The 19,388-nt window shown below is 42.5% G+C and overlaps 6 protein-coding genes across 7 annotated transcripts in view; 3 read left to right on the plus strand and 3 right to left on the minus strand.

Moving 5' to 3' along the window:
- Positions 1 to 2,898: 2,898 nt before the first annotated feature.
- On the minus strand, positions 2,899 to 5,978 carry LOC105702329 (pre-mRNA-splicing factor 38B). 2 transcript variants are annotated; one of them, XM_012429824.2, is made up of 6 exons: positions 5,729 to 5,978; positions 5,159 to 5,442; positions 4,301 to 4,464; positions 3,817 to 4,224; positions 3,263 to 3,529; positions 2,899 to 3,167 (listed from the first exon to the last, which is right to left on the minus strand). In XM_012429824.2, exons 1-6 carry the CDS (start codon positions 5,754 to 5,756, stop codon positions 3,101 to 3,103), a joined length of 1,218 nt encoding a protein of 405 aa, XP_012285247.1. In that variant the 5' UTR covers positions 5,757 to 5,978; the 3' UTR covers positions 2,899 to 3,100. The 2 variants fall into 2 exon arrangements, with proteins under 2 accessions (XP_012285247.1, XP_012285248.1); XM_012429825.2 differs by having other exon boundaries at positions 4,301 to 4,452; positions 5,729 to 5,977.
- Positions 5,979 to 6,670: 692 nt separating this feature from the next.
- LOC105702330 (general transcription factor IIH subunit 5) lies at positions 6,671 to 8,085 on the plus strand. The gene is made up of 2 exons (XM_012429827.1): positions 6,671 to 6,807; positions 7,866 to 8,085. Exons 1-2 carry the CDS (start codon positions 6,698 to 6,700, stop codon positions 8,050 to 8,052), a joined length of 297 nt encoding a protein of 98 aa, XP_012285250.1. The 5' UTR covers positions 6,671 to 6,697; the 3' UTR covers positions 8,053 to 8,085.
- LOC105702331 (meiotic nuclear division protein 1 homolog) lies at positions 6,822 to 7,858 on the minus strand. Its single transcript, XM_012429828.1, has 4 exons — positions 7,570 to 7,858; positions 7,391 to 7,496; positions 7,167 to 7,313; positions 6,822 to 7,102 (listed from the first exon to the last, which is right to left on the minus strand). The coding sequence occupies exons 1-4, from the start codon at positions 7,809 to 7,811 to the stop codon at positions 6,968 to 6,970; spliced, it is 630 nt and encodes a 209-aa protein (XP_012285251.1). The 5' UTR covers positions 7,812 to 7,858; the 3' UTR covers positions 6,822 to 6,967.
- Positions 8,086 to 8,089: 4 nt separating the features above from the next.
- LOC105702318 (zinc finger HIT domain-containing protein 1) lies at positions 8,090 to 8,656 on the plus strand. Its single transcript, XM_023432901.1, has 2 exons — positions 8,090 to 8,259; positions 8,334 to 8,656. The coding sequence occupies exons 1-2, from the start codon at positions 8,118 to 8,120 to the stop codon at positions 8,654 to 8,656; spliced, it is 465 nt and encodes a 154-aa protein (XP_023288669.1). The 5' UTR covers positions 8,090 to 8,117.
- Positions 8,657 to 9,696: 1,040 nt separating this feature from the next.
- Positions 9,697 to 12,503, plus strand: LOC105702320 (inositol polyphosphate multikinase). Its single transcript, XM_012429807.2, has 6 exons — positions 9,697 to 10,021; positions 10,136 to 10,375; positions 10,538 to 10,707; positions 11,025 to 11,201; positions 11,286 to 11,546; positions 11,661 to 12,503. The coding sequence occupies exons 3-6, from the start codon at positions 10,545 to 10,547 to the stop codon at positions 12,446 to 12,448; spliced, it is 1,389 nt and encodes a 462-aa protein (XP_012285230.1). The 5' UTR covers positions 9,697 to 10,021; positions 10,136 to 10,375; positions 10,538 to 10,544; the 3' UTR covers positions 12,449 to 12,503.
- A 130-nt stretch (positions 12,504 to 12,633) lies between these two features.
- LOC105702319 (division abnormally delayed protein) overlaps positions 12,634 to 19,388 on the minus strand; it is a 47,116-nt gene continuing 40,361 nt past the window's right edge. Inside the window, exons 6-8 of the mRNA XM_012429806.1 lie at positions 18,651 to 18,798; positions 17,967 to 18,195; positions 12,634 to 17,370 (exon numbers count right to left, since the gene is read on the minus strand). Coding sequence (XP_012285229.1) covers positions 17,258 to 17,370; positions 17,967 to 18,195; positions 18,651 to 18,798 — 490 coding nt within the window. The 3' untranslated portion in view covers positions 12,634 to 17,257. The remainder of the gene's footprint in view (positions 17,371 to 17,966; positions 18,196 to 18,650; positions 18,799 to 19,388) is intronic.

The raw sequence follows: 19,388 nt of genomic DNA on the forward strand, positions 1-19,388 counted from the left end.
TACGTGACGCTCCAATTGACTTTATCGACTTGTCTACTGCTATTAAGTACATTGTTGCCTCGAAGTCGACGTGATGCGGAGCTTTGGGGCACGCGACGGTGTCGCGTACGGAACTCTCATGCAGAGAATCTGCGTGGGTGCGATCGCTCCTAGAAATCTTCGCGCGTCCCAACCAGCCAAGCGCCAAGCTACGGGTCGAGATGTTAAGTATATGTGCATTCGGCGCTACACTCGACGAATATACGTGAGAGTCGAATACTGCGAAAAATCCTCCCGAGGCTTACCTAACTGCGAATATAAAGCCGAGTCATTTCGCGTATGATTGTTACATTTCCCTACTAGTGTTATAGAGCGTTTTTCGACAGTTTTCGAAACTTTTCGAGCGTTTGTCGATCATTTTCAGAGCGTTTTCGAGTGTTATCGAGTGATATTCTAGTGTTTTCGATCGTTATCGAGCGTTTTTCGAGCGTTTTCACGCGTTTTTCGACCGTTTTCGAGTGTTTTAGAGCGTTATCGAGCGTTTTCGAGTATTTTCAAACATTATCGAGTGTTTTTCTACCGTTTTCGAACGTCTCCCGATCATTTTCAGAGTGGTTTCGAGCGTTTTAAAGCATTATCGAGCGTTACCGATCGGTTTTCGAGCGTCATCGAGCGTTTTTCGAGTGTTTTCACGCGTTTTTAGAGCTTTTTCGAGCATTATCGAGCGTTCTTCGAGCGTTTTCGGGCGTTATCGATCGTTTTCGCATGTTTTTCAAGTGTTTTCGAGCCTTATCGAAGGCCGTTGCGTGTTGTTAAGTGCAGTAGAGTGCCGGAGAGTGCCGCGGAGTGCCGCAGAGGGCCGGGGAATGCCGGAGAGTGCCGGAGAGTTGCCAGAGAGTTGCCGCAGAGTCCCGCAGAGTGCCGGAGAGTGCCGGAGAGTGCCGGAGAGTACCGGAGAGGTACCGGAGAGTTGCCGGAGAGTTGCCGGAGAGTGCCGAGGAGTGTCGGAGAGTTGCCGCAGAGTGCCGAAGAGTGCCGGAGAGTTGCCGCAGACTGCCGGAGAGTGCCGGAGAGTTGCCGCAGAGTGCCGCACAGCTGCCGGAGAGTGCAGGAGAGTGCCGGAGAGTGCCGTAGTGTGCCCTAGAATGCCCTAGAGTACCATAGAATGCCGTAGTGTGCCGTAGTGTGCCCTAGAGTGCCCTAGAGTGCCATAGAGTGCCCTAGAGAGCCCTAGAGAGCCCTAGAGTGCATTCTAATTAGAGTGCCGAAGAGTGCACTATATTGCATTAAAGTGCATTTGAGTGCAGTAACACTCTAATTAGAGTTCCTTAATTAGCACTCTAATCAGAGTGCCACTGTTGGAGGGCCGTTATTAGCACTATATTTAGAGTGCCATGATTAGAGTGCATTAGAGCACTCTAACGATAGCGCTGCAGCACTCTAATTAGAGTACCATAATTAGAGTGCATTAGAGCACTCTTATGATAGTGCTGTAATGCACTCTAATGCACTTTAATGCAATATAATGTTCTCTCCGGCACTCTCCGGCACTCTGCGGCAACTCTCCGACACTCTCCGGCACTCTCCGGCACTCTCCGGCGCTCTCCGGCACTCTCCGGCACTCTCCTGTACTCTGCGGCAACTCTCCGACACTCTCCGACACTCTCCGGCACTCTGCGGCAACTCTCCGGCACACTCAGGCACTCTCCGGCACTCTCCGGTACTCTCCGACACTCTCCGGCAATTCTCCGGCCCTCTCCGGCAACTCTCCGGCACTTAACAACACTCAACGGCACTGTACGGCCTGCGATAAGGCTCGGAAACATTTGAAAAACGCTCGAAAACGTTCAAAAACACTCGAAAAAACGATCGATAACGCTCGATAACGCTTGAAAGCGCTCAAGATGCTCGAAAACGATCGAAAAACACGTGAAAACTCTCGAAAAACGCTCTATAACTATCGAAAACACTACAATATCGCTCAATAACACTCGAAAACGCTCTGAAAATGATCGAGAAACGCTCGAAAACGTTCGAAAACTGTCGAAAAACGCTGGATAACGTTTGACAACGCTCGAAAGACGGTCGATGATGCTCGAAAATGCTCGATAACGCTCGAAAACGCTCGAAAAACGCGTGAAAACGCTCGATAACGATCGAAGACACTAGAATATCGCTCAATAACACTCGAAAACGCTCGAAAAATGCGTGAAAACGCTCGAAAAACGCTCGATAACGATTGAAAACACTAGACACTCTACGGGATTCCATTTGACTATTCGGGACTATTCGGGACTATACGGGATTGTACGGGACTATACGGAACTATACGGGACTATACGGGACTATACGGGCACACTACGTGACTATACGGGACTGTACGGGACTATACGGGACTATACGAGACTCTGCGGGACTCTACGGGCACTCTACCGGCACTCTACGGGCACTCTACGGCCACTCTACGGGATACTACGGGACTCTACGGAACACTACGGGACACTACGGGACTCTACGGCACTCGATAACGCTCAAAAACGCTCGAAAAACACTCGATAACGATTGAAAACACTAGAATATCATTCGATAACACTCGAAAAAGCGTGAAAACGCTCTGAAAATGATCGAGAACGCTCGAAACGTTCGAAAACGATCAAAAACGCTCTAGAAACGCCTAAAAACGTTCGATAACGCTAGTACTCGTCCAAGCTGGCGCAACGAATTTCTGATAGGAGCTCGTGCACTCGAGATGGCGGTGCCGAAAGCTAACATACGAAACCAGAGGGCAGCATAGGATGCGATCGCACGACCCTGCCCGTGAGCAATCTCCCAACTCATCTCTGCATATATGGTTTGATATCTCCTGGTATTAAATAAAAATTTAAGGAAATCTTTGCGACTCCGTGAATGAATCTCTCATTAAGTTTGAGAATTTATTTTATAAAAACATGTAAACTACATGATAGATAGTATCGATTAAACTTTAGGCTAACATCGCTTCTCGTAGTTCCTTTCCCAATCGCAGTCGCGTAAAATGGCTCGGCTCCCTAACTTCACGTCTTCGTCTTAATAGTTACACTTGTACAAACACTTATGGTAAACACCGTCATCGACAGCACCGTCAATCTCTTCGTTGTCTTTCTCGTTCCCGGACAAGTTCTGCAGCATAGTCGACGGGTGAATTTCTTCTGAAAGTTATAAATATAAAGATAAGAACGTAGAAAAAAATGCATGTTTAAATATTCAAATTGTTAGTTCGTTCTGCATATTACAGAGTACACACCGATCTCGACACCGTTCTCTGTCTCGATGACGATCTCTGCTACGATCTCTATGAGACCTATCTCGGCTTCTACTCCTGTAGTCCTTTTGCCTCCTACTCCTGTCTCGGCTTGTGGATCTCTTGACATGTCGTTCTCGTTCCCTTTCACGGTCCCTTTCTCTGTCCCTCTCCCTCGCTCTGTCTCGCTCTCGTTCCCTCGATCTGTCTCGTTCCCTGGCTCTGTCTCGTTCCCGATCCCTATATTTGTCCTTACGGTCTTCACTGGATCTGAAACGTCACGGCCACCAAGGAAGTATCGATGATGAATGCTTTAGATGAGGCTTAAGAATAAATTAAAGCATGATGAGCACTGATAGGTACCACTATACGTATGCTTTTGCCACCCTAACAAAAAGGCACGTGTGTGCAAAACAAAACAGAGCCATGAACAAACTTTAAGACCAGAAGTGGTACGCCATTACTCTTCACCCGATTTCCTAACAAGGTGACAGAACATTAGTGAAATACATTATAGTAATTAGTAACGTGATTTCATTCATACCACGTAGACGCACCTGGCTCGCCACTGACTCGTTCTCTCAGCTTCACCCCACTGCGCTTCGCTGTCTGGAATATGTCGTGGTTGTTGATTGCGAGCCGTCAAGTTCCCGTTGTCTTTTCTGCTCGAGTTCATACTGTTACTATACTTTCCATGGTTGTTTAACGTAATTGGAGGCTTTGCATTGCGTGCATTTGCAGTCTGTTGAGGAAACCTTTCCCCAAGTCGATGTTCGAGATCCTTTTGAATGGGAACTGGGATTCTTGGGAAGAGAGTAGAAAACCATTCCAGTTTTGTGAGGAATTGCTTTAAAATGTCACCCATTTTCATGACTTGTCCACCACCAGCTTTCACATCCAGTTCCTCTTCGTCTTCTAAATATTCATCGTACCAGCTGAATAAGTCTGCTGGCGGTTGTGTGTATCTGCATAAAAATGATACGTGTTAAATCAAAGTCAATCTCATTTATAGTTACTCTTATTTAGTCATTGCATAATTACCTAATATACATGAAGCCAAGCGCTCGAATGTAAGGTGAATCCGGATGGTTGATGAGTCCATTTAATTGTTTCCGAGTCAACCTCAAGGTGAACAGCTTATACAGGAGACAATACGCCGTTGACACGATACCGCCAGCTCCGACACCACGCACCTGCATGAACCGCTAAATTTACACCCCCCTGAGTCAGTTAATCACGTCCGCATTACAGTATGTTAGGTCGACCGATAACATGCTACTCTGTAATACGTAAACGTTGTTATATGATAATGCTTTGCTTGCAAGAAGAATTCTAGAGAGAATTACAATACCATTCAAAATGTTTAATGTTGATGAACAAACAATACTAGCTTTGCCTGTGGATAGGTGCAAGACCTTCCAAGCTTGTCCATTAGGTGGATTCCCCTTCAGAAATTTCTTGCAGTATGCAGACTAGAAACTAGCCTAAGCAAAGTAGTATTTTACCATTATAACTGTATCTAACGAATTAATATAATTCAGCTAATATTTCAGTCACCAAATGACATAATATAATAAAACAGCTAATTCTCCTATTTTAATGTATGGGTATTTATAGTAGTACTATAACTACATAACTTTCTTATTACAAGCAGGGCATATATCGAACATTATATGTCATCACTACATGAATTAAATATTAGCTTTGGTCGCCTAAAGCATATATTTCAAAAGCTCTAAGGGAAGGAAGCTCTATAGAATACAAGCTGTTACACATAATAACATGATAATTATCAAATAAAGTAACTTTGAATTCCCTTAATTTATACAACCACATTTTGCGAGATAATATATTTAAATATCAGATCATCAAAAGATACTGTTGTAAAGACATACTCACGCCTCCACACATCCCAGTTTGTCCCGCAGTCTTCCGGCTACCCTTCTCCCAAGGTTCCAAGTGAGATACTTTATAGTAAATCTCGTCGATGACCTCGTGGTACGTCTTCAGTTCGTATAAATTAACTTTGAAGTAATGTGACGATTGTATATTCGTCAAAATCAAGGGATTTAAGTTCATAGTCCTTTCGTTACCCCATAGTGGTAGAATGTTTGATTTCTTTCCTTCCTTTGGATTTGGTCGTCTCTCTTCTTCACAGCCACTTGAATTATTCCACGGAGATCCTATGATTAACAAAATTTGGGTTCACAACCAATCCATATTATCATCCAAACAAAAAAAAAAATGAAATGAATAAACTACATATTATTTTGTAGTCTACAATGCAGTGATAATATATATATTACATTTCTCCCCGAATTTAGGTTATCTCCAACTTGCATTTTAGAAACTTGTTTTATAACAAATTCTTATATATAAACGTAGGTATAAAAATTGATAACCGACTAAGAAAAGAGGAACGTGTAATTTTGATACTTTACAAACAGTATTAGCATAATTTTCACGTACCATCGTTGCCTTCCTCTTGACTCTGCATGTTGCAACGATACACCCCCGAGGGACTCTGAGGGTTATACGTTTTCCGTCGTTACTCGATGGTTACCCGCGCGATTTTTACAAACTAGAAAGAAAACAGCACGGCTACTTTCTTCGAATTTCTTTGAGTCACAAATTTATCGCACACGAAGAAAATCAACGAACGACCTCGAGTCTTTCTGCCGCGTTAAGCAGGAAAAAAACTGACGTCAACGTAAAAGCAAAATACAGCTGTAACGCGCATGCGCGAGGTGTACGAGTGCGCAACTTGAACAGCACACGTATGGCGTCCATTCGGAATTAAAACAGAACCAATAATAAGCTAGTTTGTATCCGCATTGTCAATTGCATGTTTCTCCAGATACGTTTCTAGCTCCCAGGTGGGGTAATGGAAGAAAGTCAATGTAACCACAGTTGTAGAAACTGAAAGAGGGTAGTGTATGTGTGTATGTACCAGAGATGAGTTGGGAGATTGCTCACGGGCAGAGTCGTGCGATCGCATCCTATGCTGCCCTCTGGTTTCGTACGTTAGCTTTCGGCACCGCCATCTCGAGTGCGCGAGCTCCTATCAGAAATTCGTTGCGCCGCCCTTGGGGGCAAAAAACGGTTAAAGCTAACGTACGAAATCAGAGGGCAGCACAGGATGCGATCACACGATCCTGCCCGTAAGCAATCACCCAACTCATCTCTGGATAAGTATCTGGTATTATCACTATTCTATGTCCTTACTCTATTGTAGCGCCGAACAGTAGCAATTGCAAGAACTAAAGATGGAATCAAGACGCGATCGCTCCTAGCAGGAGTCTTAAGACCTGTATGCTCGGCTACGTTCCAACTCGTCTCCGTTTTTACTTATATTTTTCCAAACTTCTTCATTGGTAAATCAATGCGATTGTGTCACCTAACCTCCAATTAACAGTTTTGTATACCAGGTGTATACGTATGAACACGTATGAATGCACATCGTTAGAAACAGTGAAGTTTTACTCTCATGAAAAGCAAAGATATTATTTCGCTATGGTAAATGTTATGAAAGGTGTCCTAGTGGAATGGTGAGGAAAGAAAATGATTGCTTTAATCTTTATTATTTAGTTAATGAATTTTCTATAAAGTCTAATAATGTAATTATTTTCAAGTTCATACGGTAGTAAAGAACAGTAGAATAGCATATATGAGTATATAAATGCCACATGTTTTTTTTCTATATTTTTACTATTTATAGTCTAAATCTTCAGGAATGTTAAAACGCTTATTTAACTCTTCTTCAGCTATGTCAAACTTTTTTTTGCACCAGCTTTGTATGGCAAAAATATTATCCGTCCATACATTTGCAGTTTCCTTGTATTCCTTAAAAGCAATAACTGTTAAATATTTATCTTACTTCACTTTTTAATTAACAAAAAATGATTACCAATGATTTCTTTTCCATCTCGGATATAACTTCAGGATCTGATGCATTGAATTTTGCAATTTGTACTTTTAATCGCTCTTTTTTCTTCTTTAACTCTTCAACCTCTGCGATTAAATTTCGTCTTTCTTTTGTATCCTCTTTTCCAATCTAAATGACAATTTTGATCAAAAGAGCTTGTTCAATAGGTGTAATTGATAACAAAAATACATGGTCGATTGCAGTACCTGTTCTCTGTCACATTCACTTTTTAGTCTCTCGAACTTAAATTCAGTCTCTACAATTTTTCTGTTTGCTTCTGCGACTTGATTTTCAACAGCGGCAATGTTTTCTCTAGTTATTATGTACAAAATGAATCTGTTAATGTTTGAAATTAATTCCCTACATTTTTTTTAATAAATCTTACCCAGGAAAAGTCCAATAATAAATGGAAGTGCCAATCTTGTCGGAACGGACCAGTGCATCGTCGACTAATGCTTGTAGAATATCTTTGACGGATTGAACCACAATACCTTTTTCTTTAGGAGCAATTTTCTCTAATTCTTTCAAAGTGAAAAATTCCTTCTTCTCGTATAATAGTTGTAACATCCGTAGCCTCTTCTCATCTACAGATACTCCTTTACGTTTAGACATCCTATAATTATACATGCATTGTCAAAAACGTATGGAATCATTTCTGATAATTGATGTATATTTTCTTAGCGATTCAGCTATGAAGCAATTTCTTCTACATTTGGACGAAACATTTGCTCTGGGAAGGAAATTCATTATTCAAGATCTTGACGAAAGACATCTTTTTATATCTTCTGATATTTTGGACACACTTCAAACAAAAGTTGATGATCTTATGGATCAAATATCTTTCCCTCTAGCTGAGAAAGGAGTTTAAATGCAAACGAAACTCATTTAAGTGGATCGAAAAGAATATTAGCTGGACTTTCTCACACAATAAAGATGGCTGCGCGAGAATCTGGCAGAATAAAAGATGCGCAACAGAAACGAGTCCTGGATGATGCTGCACGCAAACGTAGACTGAGGAAGGCTTTGGAAGCTTTGGAACAAGATAATTTTCATGATGATCCCCATGCAGACTTGGGTAAGTTTTTAATTCATTTATGTTTAATCTGCCAATTACCTCGTTTAAACTATTAATACAATTTTTACTTTCAGTTATGAGCAAGAAGGCCCCAAAATTTCAAGAGACATTAGACAACAGAAACATAGCCAGAAAGAAAAAAACTCGTTCTGCAGAATATTACAAACAACGATTTTGTAAAACATTTGCTCAGCTAGTAGACGAAGAGAACTGTACACCGTCGACGCCAAATTATTCTTCGGCCCAAGCTCGCCCTTCACGTTTTCCAGATAGACAGTTTCGTTCAGTGTGTGGCTTTCCAAATAACTATACATGTATACCGTGTGGTGCAAGATATTGTAGTGTTAAATGGTTAGGTACCCATTTAGATACTAGATGTCTGAAGTGGACAGTGTAANTAAGGGAAGAACACTCGTGACGCTCCATTTGACTTTATCTACTTATCTACTGCTATTAACTACATTGTTGCCGCAAAGTCGACGTGATGCGGAGCTTTTGGGCACGCGTCGATGTCGCGCACGGAACTCTCATGCAGCGAATCTGTGTGAGTGCGATCAGTGCTAGAAATCTTCGCGCGTCCCAACCAGCCAAGCGCCAAGCTACGGGTCGAGACGTTGAGTATGTTTGCATTCGGCGCTACACTCGACGAATATGCGTGAGAGTCAAATACTGCGAAAAATCCTCCCGAGTCTTACTTAACTGCGGATATAAGCATTTCGCGTATGATTTTTACATTTCCCTACTAGCGTTATCGAGCGTTTTCAAGCATTTCTATAGCGTTTTTGAAAGTTTTCGAACATTTTCGAGCGTTATCTAGCGTTATATAGCGTTATCGAGCGTTTTTGGACAGTTTTCGAACGTTTCTCGATCATTTTCACAGCGTTTTCGAGCATTCTCACGCATTTTCAGAGCGTTTTCGAGTGTTATCGAGTGATATTCTAGTGTTTTCGATCGTTGTCGAGCGTTTTCACGCATTTTTCGAGCGTTTTGGAGTGTTTTCGAGTGTTGTTAGAGCGTTTTCGAGTGTTTTCAAGCGTTATCGAGCGTCTTTCGACCGTTTTTTAATGTTTTCGAGCGATCCTCGATCATTTTCAGAGCGGTTTCGAGCGTTTATCCGTCTCCCAACTCATCTCTGCATTAAACTTTCAAACGCGTGTTTAGCGGAGCGCCCACGCCTTGAGACTTGAGATGATTGTAGTCCGCCATGTTGATTCGATATTCAGAGGCGCCTAATATGAATTAAAATTCATATCAAAAGTACGAAACACGTAATACTCAGAATTACGAGATCAAATTTATTAATAATTATTTTTGTACACAAAAAGAAACCCAATAATGTTGAGGAGTTAATTTATATTAAAGAATTGGATATATAACAAATAAGGCAGGTTTAAGAATGACACCAGCGCCGTTACGTGTACGGGATAGAAAGTTCTCTTCAGTAAGTTATGTAAAAGAATATGAGAATCCCTCTTTTCACGGCTTTGAATGCCCATCTAGTACAGTTTTTTTTCCATTTCCTTGATTTATATCTCACGTGCAAAATGGTATTGCATACCTGGCTTTTTTTTTTCTGAACCTGCATGCCTTCGAGGACAGGTACTCGCGTGTCAGTGCCGGCTCTAGCGGTGCCGGTTAGGAAAAGCAGTGCCGGTTAAGGTCGCCTCTGTTCATAGAATATTGTAGAATAATGTAGAACAAAGGACACAAGCGTGCTTTTACCGCCTAGAGCTAGAAAAATGACAACTGTTTCGACGATTCAGTAAGTAGTAACATTGGAGTGATATTACATCCCATAAACTAAAGATGAAGATAAGTCAATTTCAGGTTTTGTAAAGAATGGTTGATAAAGATTAATGATTTTTTATAATCCTAGGTTTCTTTATTGTGTGACCTCCACACCGTTCTACTTGATTACTTTTTCGGAACCTTACTGATACTAGTACATACTTCGGTGTACATTCCTGCTTTTGAACGTAAAGTGTGTACACGTGATTGCCCGTCATGTGGTGTACGAAGCGATTAGTCAGACTGTCAAGCTCGTTAGTCAAATAGCATTAGTCAGTGTTGATTCGCTAAGAAGTGCAGACCCCTGTATCAAGAAAGTTTACAACTGGTAATGCACATTGACGTAAAACCTCTTACATTGAACAAAATATCATTAACATTCATATTTCCATGAAACAGGATTATACAAATAGACTGAATATATATATCGCAGTAAAGATGTTAATCATTCCTTAAGTATTTTGGAAAGTTTTTATTACGATTATTTCAGTGGAGTTATGGCGACTCACGACCTGGAGAATTTTATGGGATCTGCGAAACGGGAATGTCAGAATTTTTCTAATGGATCGTCAAGTATCTCTTATAAATTGCCTGATGGAATGGTGCCATTAGATTCTCAAGTCGGAGGACATGCATTCAGCGATCGATGTGGTTTAATTGGTAAGCAGTTATGTAGTTCTATTTGTTATGGTAACGCTATATATTAAATTCATGGCCTGACTGCTACCGAATACATTTGCATCACTTGCATTAAAGACCACACAAATTTTTAGTGATTAATGTGAATCTTATTAATATTAGTGAATTTATGATTAAACTATTTATGGATTAATGTATGTCTTAACTGTTGCGGCCTTTATGCCCATAGTGTTTTTATTATGGCTTATATATACGATAAATAAATAATATAATAAAATACACTGCATAAACAGCATAAGAGCGGTTACAAAAAGTTCACGCGTAAATGGCATCCCCAGGTATATTGCGAGGAAGAGACTGCCGTGTATTGAAGTCCTGTGCAAAAAAAATTCTTAGCGAAAGAGAAATCGCTTTTTACGAACGATTACAGGACACTGCGGATCCCTTGATGCGTCAGCTACGACAGGTCACACCCAGGTATTATGGAACAACGGAGATGAATATTTCTGGAAACCGTAAGTTAATTTTATTAATATGCACTGCCAATCTGTTAGTTTTATACGATTAGCACATTGTTTCTGTACTATCTCATTTTTCAGGAGTAAAATTTCTTGTTCTGCAAGACATAACAGCAGGAATGTCTGAGCCATGCGTAATGGATATCAAAATTGGAAGACGTACATGGGATCCATTAGCAAGCTCTGAGAAAGAAGCATATGAAAAGTGCAAGTACGCAGAATCAAAAGGAGTCTATGGTTTCTGCATTCCAGGTTTTCAAGTTTACTGCCTTTCCACTGGCTGTTTAAGAAAGTATGGCAAGGACTTTGGCAAGACTCTGAATGCCGAGACAATTGTAGAAGGTAAATTTACTGCAAATGAATTTTTCTTCATTCGAATGACTGCTGCTGTTAAATATTTATTTAATGTAGAGTAACATATTGAGTATTCACTAAAAAATCACGTTTATCAATTAGCTCTTGGGATGTTTCTGAACGCAAAACATGATGAACGACCACATCCCGTTTTAATGGAACAGCTTTTAACACAACTAAGACGCATCCGATGCATTTTCCGCCACCAGAAGAAACTAAGATTTTATTCAAGCTCCTTATTAGTCGTTTACGATGCTTCGGTACTGCAGTCTTTCATAGGAGGATCTATAGAATCTGCAAATTTTACGGATTCTCGATTGTCATCAATAGTTGAACCTCTTCCTGGTCTACCAAATTCTCGCCTCTGCCAAGTAGAAACCATACAGTCATCCAGAAACCTGTCTATTTCTTCTGCAATCACTCTGGTTTCCAGTCGTCCTACTTCTCCTGATTATCAAGATCAAAATCCGTTAACGAACCAGAACGGAAACGACGGCGAAAACAAAGGAAGTCCTATAGAGAGATCGAGGAACTCGAAGAGATCTCGCGTTGCGTGTTTCCAAGCTCAGTCTACCCCACTGATGTCTCGACTCTCCAGGGGAAAAAGAAAAAATAAAGACCCAGAGCATAGAGGTATCACGCCGACTACTAAACTAGAACGTAACAATTACACTAAACTGGACATAAATAGACTAAATGCAAAGAAGGTTCGAGGAACAAACTGCCATGGGTACGAGCCCAGAATCTGTAATCAAAGACAGCCTCAGTGGGTGACGGTCAAAATGATTGATTTTGCCCACATATTCCCCGCAGAGGATGATTCCGTAGATAGCAATTACTTAGAGGGTCTTGAAAATTTAATTAAACTACTCGAAACGTTCCTGATGTAAATAGCTGTGAAAAACGAGAGAGGCCGCATCGAAGGTCGTTACAATGTACGAGAATCATGTATACGCGAAATGTACATATATTGTGATCACGTTATCATTGGATTTACTCGTCGATTATTTTCAAGATTGAGTTCATTATTCGAGGAAACAAATACTTAAGGGAAGAGCGAAGGACAGTCAATGTATTTTCGTTAGTTGAATATTTTATTTGCGCATCACAAGATGCACTGGTTGCATTTAAGATCGTTGACGCTCAGCGCAGGTATCACTTAGCTTACAACCGCACGGTATACCGTCACGGTACAATTTTACAGTTAATGGAACTGTATCGCGAACATCTGCCATGTTCTAGATATTCCAGGGCGAGAAAAGAAGAGAAAATATCGCACTTTTTCCACCCCCAACCCCCCACCCCACCGTCGAGTTAGCAACGACATTACAGACAATAAATAATTGGTTCGCAAAAACACTCCTTGTGTACCCAATACGAGCGACGGGCTTATCTTTGGAAAAGTCAACTTTTTTGAGCAACGTCATTTACCTCCAATCTCAACGTTTTAGATAAAGAAAAGCTTCCTACACAACGTTACATAAGAAATCCTCGAATTTCGCCGACACAAAGGAAAAAAGAAAAGAAATAATACTGCAGTCGTTAGTCATGGAAGCTTGAAAACATTTTTGGCACAAACGAATAATCGCGAACATCGTACTTTAGCCCCCAACAACCGTCGTTATCATTAACGCCTCTGATTTCGAACAAAACATTTGGCTCGATGTGTACAATGCAGGCAAAGGTGTGCATACAAGTCACTTGCTACAAAGGGCACCTCTAGAGGAATGATGAGACAAGAGTTCTGTCGTTAGGCGCAGATCTTTGCGTTACAACCTAAACCGCTAGCTAAGCAATGAAAAGAAAGGCGGCCCTTTTAAATTCCGTAAAACGAGTCTCACCTTAAACAGACCCTGCAAATGTTGCGGTTAATATGCTACTTAAATGCATTTTTTACGGGTAAACAAGGGAGAGGCTAATGGCGTATCGTTTCCCCTGGTAACGACGAAAACGCGTGCTCGGTATGCTCGGTATGTGCAACACAAGGACGAATTCCTAATTTAAACGTGAGTTTACTCCAGGTTACAGCTAAGGCTACTTCTTTACACAGAAATTTTGCGTCGGCTAGCAGTCTAGTGGAGGTTTTTTTAGGCTTTCTTCATGGTACCCGTGTTAGAAGCAGTGGCGTCAGCACGATACAGTGGCCTCAGGCCGATTTTTCATTGAGCAATAACGGCGGGCAGCGGAACAGAACTTTCGGCAACCTACAATACTCCGTTCGCGATGCGAATATCAACGCCTGGTTTCTAATCTTAGTTTGACTACAGATCAGAATACTCGGTCCAGCAGTGGACCCAACAGACTTGACACAGGGAACGAAGTAAAGTGTGCAAGAGCTGGAACTACGGTGCTCGTCGTTACTCCTCACCTACTTACATCTACCTCGGTATCGGTTTACATATCGCACCTCGATTGGCCTTACTTGTAGATCTACCGTCTCCTACAGTAATCTCTTGTCGCGCTTGTAATCACCTATCTTATATCCTAGAATCATGTAAGCACAATAGGGAGCTGACGAAGGAAACTGTACGCTCAGGACTAGGCCGGATTAAGACTTGCACCAGCAGGTGCGATACGTAGAAACCTTGCGTCGCTCCTGTCCCAAAAACATCTGCAAAAAAGGGGTAAGACTCCTCGAAACGTTTACGCGAAATCCGGTAAATAACCCAGACTCATAATTTGTGCCTCCCAGCGATCGAGTAACGAGTAACGATTGACGGTCGACGACGAGGAGTCAGTTACTCAGGAAATCATGGATTTTCATGCGAGAAGTCACGCGGAAATCAGCTGGGAATCGTTACAAATCATCGAAACATTGTCACAATTTTGAGGTCTAACACCTTGTTACCGAATTACATTGTTTATCGTATGAAATCGAAGGCAATCGTTTCCACCGATTTCCGAGTGAGCAGCCCCTCGATCGACGATCGAGCAACTAGCAACGATCGAGCAGCGATCGCAAGGACTCGTAATCTGGAGCCTCTTCGGGTAAAAACGAACCGGAGGCGGATACAAATGCAGGACGTCTCACTTTTACATGGACCGAGGAAACGAGAGAGTTCGGAGAGTTCGACGAAACGCTTCAGTCTATGACTTCGCTGCGAGCGGCCCTCGAATCTTTTAAGTCGAGGCGTAAGTTCGGGCGGGCTTTTACTTTCTTTTTAATTTAAAGATCTGAACGAAAGAACCGCAGGAACTCATGCCTCGATCCATTATATGACACTATCCGTAGGCTCGCTCCTAGACAATGATACAGCTAAGAAACGGATAAAGGGACTCGGTTAACACAGATACGAAAAAGCTCATCTCAGCGAGTAAAAAAAAAGAAAGAAGAACGCACGCTCGATTGCACTAAATAAAAAAAAAAGGAAAGGAAAAAGAACGAATAAATAAGTCTTAATTTAGTAGTCGCGAGGATGCATGCAGTCGTTCCAATTGCAGCTACATCGGGCACCTAACGTGGCAAGGAAGAACGCCAATATGGTACAGTGAAATCATCGTCGTTAAAATTAAAGGCTGCCGGACGAACTCCAAAATGGATTTATTTGACTCGTCTCTTAGTCGCTGTAGTTAGACGAAGCTACTCGGTAGGACCTGAGGCTGCTTTAGGACGAATAGTGATGCGAAAATCGACTCTTCGTCATCGTACAAGCTGTCTCTTGCCCATTCCGAGCTTAAGCAGTCGCGAAACCAAGAACTGTGAAAATAAGACTCGAAGGGATACGCTTTCAGCGCGAATACTCCGTACAGCCAAGAGATATACGAAAAGGCACTGACCTCGGAGATTCGGAGTCGAATGTAGTATATATATGTACAAGAGGCCGCGTGCTGCGAGGTACAGCTGGACCTCGTTGTCCGTTTTAAATTACTTTACGCAAACTCTCCTCTGAAAGGATGGTTGCAGCACGCTTTCAACTGGTAACAGTAAACACTTCCGATAGAGTCGCTAATTAAATCGTTAGAACCGAGTGGGGTTTATCACAACCGCGAAGCGTAGAAGTCGGGTCTTCTAGTTATAACAAATCTCGTTAAGGATCGAATTCGTTAAATTTATCACAAACAATTGGACTGGATAGTCTCTTGAAAGTGATGCGAAAATGGCGGCGAAGAGGTCTCGTTTATGAAACTTTTCTCCCGACCCGATGTACCGAACCATTTCAAACCTTGCAACATGAACATGGAGACTATAAAAAAAGTCCTGACAACCACGAAATTCCTTTTCTTTTTAAATTTGTTTATAGACAGTTTAGAAATTGTTAGAAAAATAAAATTTCATGGGTGTCCGGACCTTCCTTATAGCCTCCATATTCACGTTGAAAGGTAAGAAAAGACTCGGCATTTAGATTAGAGAAATTTCATGAATTGTTGACCCCTCAATGCCATTTTCGCGTCCCCTTAATGTATAAATAAAATAACTCAGCGTATATGGAAAGATGTGTCGATTACGGATTGAAACCTCTGCGAAGATTCTTTTCGAGGTTTGCGTAAAATCTTCTCAAAAGGACACCCACGGCCTGGGTCCGACGCTAGGCCTTAACTATTCCTTTTTAAATTAGACACTCGGTCTTCCTAAATATTATATTGCGCCAAGCAAAGCTTCGGCCGCGAGTCCTCGATCGCGAGGGTCGCGCTGACACGGTCAAGATTTTACGGCCAGTCGGATTTCATCGACCCGTGACTTATGGAAACGAAACAGGAGGAACGGTTCCGCGAATTGAATTTGATAAGAACTTAAAACTCAGCCTTGTCGATCCAGTCGACTGACCGTAATTTCATTGTCCAGCGCGAACGCGAGACAGGCATCGGAACGCGAATCTCGTCGCGTCGAGCAAGGCGTACTCGCAAACTAACTACGTATTTTCGAAGGCGCTAAAAGTCGATTCGCGCATTTCCATCACTTGCTCGTGCTGATCAGAGACATCGCCGTGTTCCATATTTACATGCCTCTATGGAGCTCGCAGAGTTTAGCCAGATCTTACAAAACTATCTGCTATAATTCGGCACAAGTCAATAAACAGTCCGCGATTATTGCCGTGCTTCCGTCCAAGAAAAATCGAGAAACGACAGAATTTTATGTCCAAATTTCATCGCGCCAAGTACGTTAGGGAATCTAATCGGATCAACACCGATGGCACAGAATTTCGTTGCGTTTAACAATGTACACAATGTTCCGTCTGATTTGACAAAACATCTACTTCATTCGATACGAGTCAATAAACAGTCCGCGATTATTGCTGTGGTGTATGAAAGCACTTTGGTTTCAAATTTCATCACGCCGAGTAGGGTAGAAAATTCAATGCGTTAACAATTTGGAGCACGAACTACATGGTTTTGATAATGTACTTTGCATTCGGGTACTGACCAGCACGGCGGGGACACGATACGCGTATCGACCGGATGTGCGCGATCGACTTTAAACGCATCTTCGAGAGCTGACAACTCGAAACTCGCGTCTCTTCCGAGTCGTGAGAGAGGGTCGTGACGATTTCCCTCTCGGGACGCGCGAGCTCGAGCTGGGATCAACGGAGTGTCGCGATCGGTCGACCTCGCCTTCCTCGAAGACGGGCAGAAGCCGCAATCTCGCGGCTTCGCCGATCCGCACCCTTCGCCGTCGTAATCCGCCAAGGATTAGTCCACCGTCCACTCGACCCCACGGGTCTCCTACACGAGACCCGGCGAGGCCGACTTTCCCAACAAAGTTACGCGCCCAGGGAACCCGCGGTTCCGACTAGGATTAGGAGGAGCGTCGAGGCGGCGGCGGTCGTCGCGGCGCTCGTGGTATTCGTCTCGGGCGGTGTCTCCATCGTAACGTCTGTAAAATGGAGAACAAGAATTTAGAACGAGACTCAAATGTTTAGATTATCTACCCTAATTGTAAGGGAGAAATTTACATTCTAAGCGAAATTAACACCGACAGTCCGAATGTTTTTTGATAAAGTAATCTCTACAGCGGAATTGACTTTGTGTGGGCGTTGCAAGTCAAACACAACCTTGTGGCAGTTGGGATTGAGTTTGCGAAGATAATCTCTAACCACAGTCGGTTTTAGACTTTGGTCAGCAATTGAAGAGGGAGTTGATTTGCGCAAATAATTTTATATTTCATTTCTTAATAATCCTTTATGTCAATGGGCGAATAAGTAGCGCTCTAGATTGTTGCAGGAATTAGTTCAACTATAAGCGATAGGCTTTCAAGAAAATACTATTATTTACTATTAATATTAATTCCTTCCGTTTGCCATTTGCGCTACACTCAGTCGCACACAGCTTATATCGCTGTTAATAACAAGTCAAAGTCCGTTATAAGAATTCCTTTGTCTTGTTTATAGGTGATTTATTTTCACGATGTTTAAAAGTTTGCGACCCGTTTAGGTTTATAAAGATGGAGGGGTGAATTTTGAGAGCACGTACCCGACGTGGACGGGCCCATCCCCGAGCCCGAGGCCTCGTATTCGTTGCCTCGATCTCGGTGCCGATCATAATCGTCATCCTCGTCGTCGTCGTCGACGACGGAGCCGCTCGAGAAAAAGTCATCTCCGCCACGTCGGCTTGAGCCCATGCCACTTCCAGAGCCATCCTGACCCTCGTCGGCGAGCAGCGCTCCACTATCCGGCGTGCTTATCAACTGCGACTGCATCACCTGCAAGACGCAATAAAATCAACATGCGTCGAAAAAATTACAGGAAAATTTGCCTGGTATTCTCCGTCGAATTTTGATATCGGTACGGTCGAGTGTACCGTATTACACGAAAAAAAAAAAAAAAATTCCGAGGAATTATTCACTCAGGAAATCATGGATTTTAATACTCGAAATCCTAGCTATGGCGCGGTTATCTAGTTACGTATTCCTACTCCGACAAATAAATTAGACTTATTCTAAGTAGTAAAACGAGCGACGGTGCGTCCAACGAAAAGCAGTGCTTGAATCATGAAAAATTGTCTCCGCATATCGGTGTACTTTTTGCTTAAGGCTAAGGTGGAGTGGGAATTTTATTATCTAACTGCAAAATCGCTGCACGGTCGTCGTCCGCTCGCGGTCGTAGGTCTTATCTATATGTGCCAACGTCTGGTTTCACTCTTTCTCGTAACACGCACCGAAATAATGTGCCTTAGCTTATCTATTAGCTTGCTGGCATTCGGATTTCCATAGGGAGCCATCGTCGAGGAGGTTGACACAACCATGGTGAATTCCGGATTATACCTCTGGGCCGAGGGGCTGAAGTCGACGATGGTCTTCGTATACCTGGAGACAGTTAACGTTCTATAGTCTTTGTCTTCCCTGGACGAGCCAGGTATTTGGCGAATGTGGGTCGATGGTGAAAACATACCCCTCGATTCTTAATTTATTTTAATTCCGACGTACCGTCCGACGTGCACCGTACCGCGGAAAAATCGCTGCACCCGATTTCGAGGGAACCTTTAACGCAATCCCGCAAATGGCACTTTACAACAAAACCTATTGTTCTTGCTCGCCTACTCGTGGGGTACTTCGCGCGAAATAACGTTGAATTTTACTTGAAAGCCGATCAGACCTGTTTTCACGCGAAAACGTTTTAAACGGTTGCGTTTATCGGAGTGAAAGAGAGACACTGTCACGAAGCAGACATTCGAGAGAGTATTTGTTCGCCAGTGGCGTAGAGCTGGGGGATGCAACGTTGCAAATGAAATTTCAATGGCGGACAAGATCATTGTTCAGTGGAGCGACAATGAACAATGTACCGCTAACAATAATACATTTTCGCGGGAAATCGGCGGACGAAGACTAGGCACGAAACCAGGATTTACAAATTAAAGTTTACAAAGTGCAGTAGTTTAATTGATACGAACGGGTCG

Source organism: Orussus abietinus, unplaced genomic scaffold, assembly GCF_000612105.2.
Source record: "Orussus abietinus isolate OABI.00-Male unplaced genomic scaffold, Oabi_2.0 scaffold487, whole genome shotgun sequence".
Lineage (NCBI taxonomy): Eukaryota > Metazoa > Arthropoda > Insecta > Hymenoptera > Orussidae > Orussus > Orussus abietinus.